We start from the raw sequence: 2,391 nt of genomic DNA, 5'->3' as shown, positions 1-2,391 counted from the left end.
CAGCCCCTGCCCCCACCGCCCACCCTGGAGTCGGGGCCCACTAGCCTGGGTGAGCCAGGGGAGCCGGCAGCCCACCCGGGACCCAGCACAGGCACCATGACCAAGAACGAGAACACAACCACCTTGTCCGTCAGCTCCCTGGAGGTGAGGGTCCCACCGGGCAGGGCTGGCCCCACACCGGCCTGGGCAGGGGCACCACTGGCTTCTCATGGAGGGTGGAGGGTGGGCAGTGCCAAGAGGGCCCACAGCCAGGGGCGGGGAGACCTGAGCCCAGGCCCCCTGGCCCTCCCCAGGCCACCTACCTAGAGCTAGAACCCTGCCCCGAACCCTGCTGAAGAGGCCCTGGAGCAAGGAGGGAGATGGCCTGTGTGGGGCCTCTGGGCCCTCTGCTGACAGGAAGCTTGCTTGGTCCCCTGCAGCCTGGGTCATCTCCCGATTTCAGAGGGGCCCAGCCCAGACTGGCCAAAATGGGGCTGTTCTGGGGGGGCGGCGTGGCACCAGGCCCTCCTTGGACTGGCCCCAAGTCTGGACTTGACCGCCCCTCAGCCTGTAGGACAGAGGGCTCAAGGGTAACCCAGGCAACGTCCTTGAAGGGCCCCCCTCCCCAAGGCCTGTCCCCACCCCCTGGCTCCATGTGGCAGGGCCCAGGCCCTGAGTTCAGGTGTCCCGGGCTCACCCAGGGTTGGGTGCAGGCTCCCATGGGGTGGCAGCCTGACACCCAGTGACATATAAGTGCTGCTTTGGGGGGAGGAGGTGGCCTGGAGGGGGCTTCCTGGGGATGCACCCCAGCTCGGAGCCTCAGATGACAGGGAGAAGAGAGGCCCCACCAGCCTGCCCCTGTCATCTGTGGCCTCTGCTCTTCAGTGCCCCCAGCCGGGCCTTCTGCCCACCCCAGAGCCCCCCAGCCGCTCCCAGGGTCTCCTGAGAGGCACTGAGGACCAGAGCCCGAAGCGAGCCCCCCAGCACTTGTGGGCCCTGGGCCGGGCCGGCGAGGGCAGGCGAGGGCGTGAGGGGGGGACCGCTGGTTGCAAACGCGCCCCTTCTCCACAGCGGCGGAAATCGCGGTATGCAGAACTGGACTTTGAGGTGTGTCCCAGGCGCACGCGGTGCCTCTTGAGCAGGGGGAGGGGGACACCTGTGTCCTGGGGCCAGCAGACAGGGCGGGTGGGGCCGGTGCCCCCCCCCCACAACAACTCGTCGCGCCTCCTCCCTGCAGAAAATAATGCACACCCGAAAGCGGCACCAGGACATGTTCCAGGACCTGAACCGGAAGTTGCAGCACGCCGAAAAAGACAAGGAGGCGCTTGGCCCTGACAGCAAGGTGGGCCAAGATGGGCAGAGTCAGAGGGGAGGGGAGGGGTGGGGCCAGAGCGGGCGGGAGGGGCGGGGCCAGAGCGGTGGGGAGGGGAGGGGCAAGGAAAAGGGGCGGGGCGGTTGGTAAGAGGTGGGGCCAGGGTAGGGGTGGGGCCTGAGCGGTGGGGAGGGGCGGGGCCAGGATCTGATTGGTGGGAAGCGGAGGGGCTGGCCAGGGTGAGCTGGATGGGCGCCTGGGCCCCAGGGCTGGGGCGTCAGGCCGGGACTGCCTCGGAAGGGGCGCTGCTGGGCAGGTCGGGCACGCAGTCCCGGGGCGGGGCGGGGCGGGGCGAGGCCGGATGCCGCGGCACCGCCCAGCCCTACCTGGTGCTCACCTGGCTCTTGTCCCTCTCTGTGTTGGGGTCTCTCCCTGGGCCTTGCGGCCCGCTCCTGCTCCTCTCCCGCTCCTGCCCGCGCTCACGCCCCCTGCCCGCCCACTGTCCCTGGCTCCGCCCCCCCGTCCCTGGCTCCGCCCCCTGTCCCTGGCTCCGGCCCCTCCCCTCTGCTCCTGGCTCCGCCCCTCCCCACTCTGTCCCTGGCTCCGCCCCCTCTCCTCTGCTCCTGGCTCTGGGCCCCTCCCCACTGTGCCTGGCTCCGCCCCTGTCCCCGGCTCCGGCCCCTCCCCTCTGCTCCTGGCTCCTCCCCCTGCCCTTGGCCCCTTCTGGTGCTCGTCCGGCCCGCTTCCCCTGTCTGTGCCCCGTCTGTGCCCCGTCCCCGCCGGCCGGCAGCCTGAGAAGCAGCAGACCCCCAACAAGAGGCCCTGGGAGAGCCTGCGGAAGGCGCACGGGACGCCCGCCTGGGTGAAGAAGGAGCTGGAGCCGCTGCCGCCGTCGCCGCTGGAGCTGCGCAGCGTGGACTGGGAGAAGACGGGAGCCACCATCCCGCTGGTGGGCCAGGACATCATCGACCTGCAGACCGAGGTCTGAGGGCGGCCAGCCGGCCACCGGAGGGATGCAGCTCTGCCCGCTCGAGGTCGGGCACAGACACGCGCGGCGGGCCCGGCCCGGGGCGCTCGGACGCCGGCCCGGCTCCGGCCAG

The 2,391-nt window shown here is 71.2% G+C and overlaps 1 protein-coding gene across 1 annotated transcript in view; it reads left to right on the top strand.

Moving 5' to 3' along the window:
* The window catches only part of ADGRB1 (adhesion G protein-coupled receptor B1), a 69,962-nt gene extending 67,683 nt beyond the window's left edge, over window positions 1–2,279 (top strand). Inside the window, 4 exon segments of the mRNA XM_042780913.1 lie at window positions 1–144; window positions 1,051–1,086; window positions 1,217–1,321; window positions 2,082–2,279. The exon segment at window positions 1–144 is cut by the window's left edge and continues 75 nt beyond it. Of these exon segments, the coding sequence (XP_042636847.1) occupies window positions 1–144; window positions 1,051–1,086; window positions 1,217–1,321; window positions 2,082–2,279 (483 nt within the window).
* The last annotated feature ends 112 nt before the right edge of the window (window positions 2,280–2,391 follow it).

Source organism: Orycteropus afer, unplaced genomic scaffold, assembly GCF_000298275.1.
Source record: "Orycteropus afer afer isolate SDZICR_OR568_19922 unplaced genomic scaffold, OryAfe1.0 scaffold00069, whole genome shotgun sequence".
Lineage (NCBI taxonomy): Eukaryota > Metazoa > Chordata > Mammalia > Tubulidentata > Orycteropodidae > Orycteropus > Orycteropus afer.
This window is presented reverse-complemented; position numbering and strand designations above follow the sequence as displayed.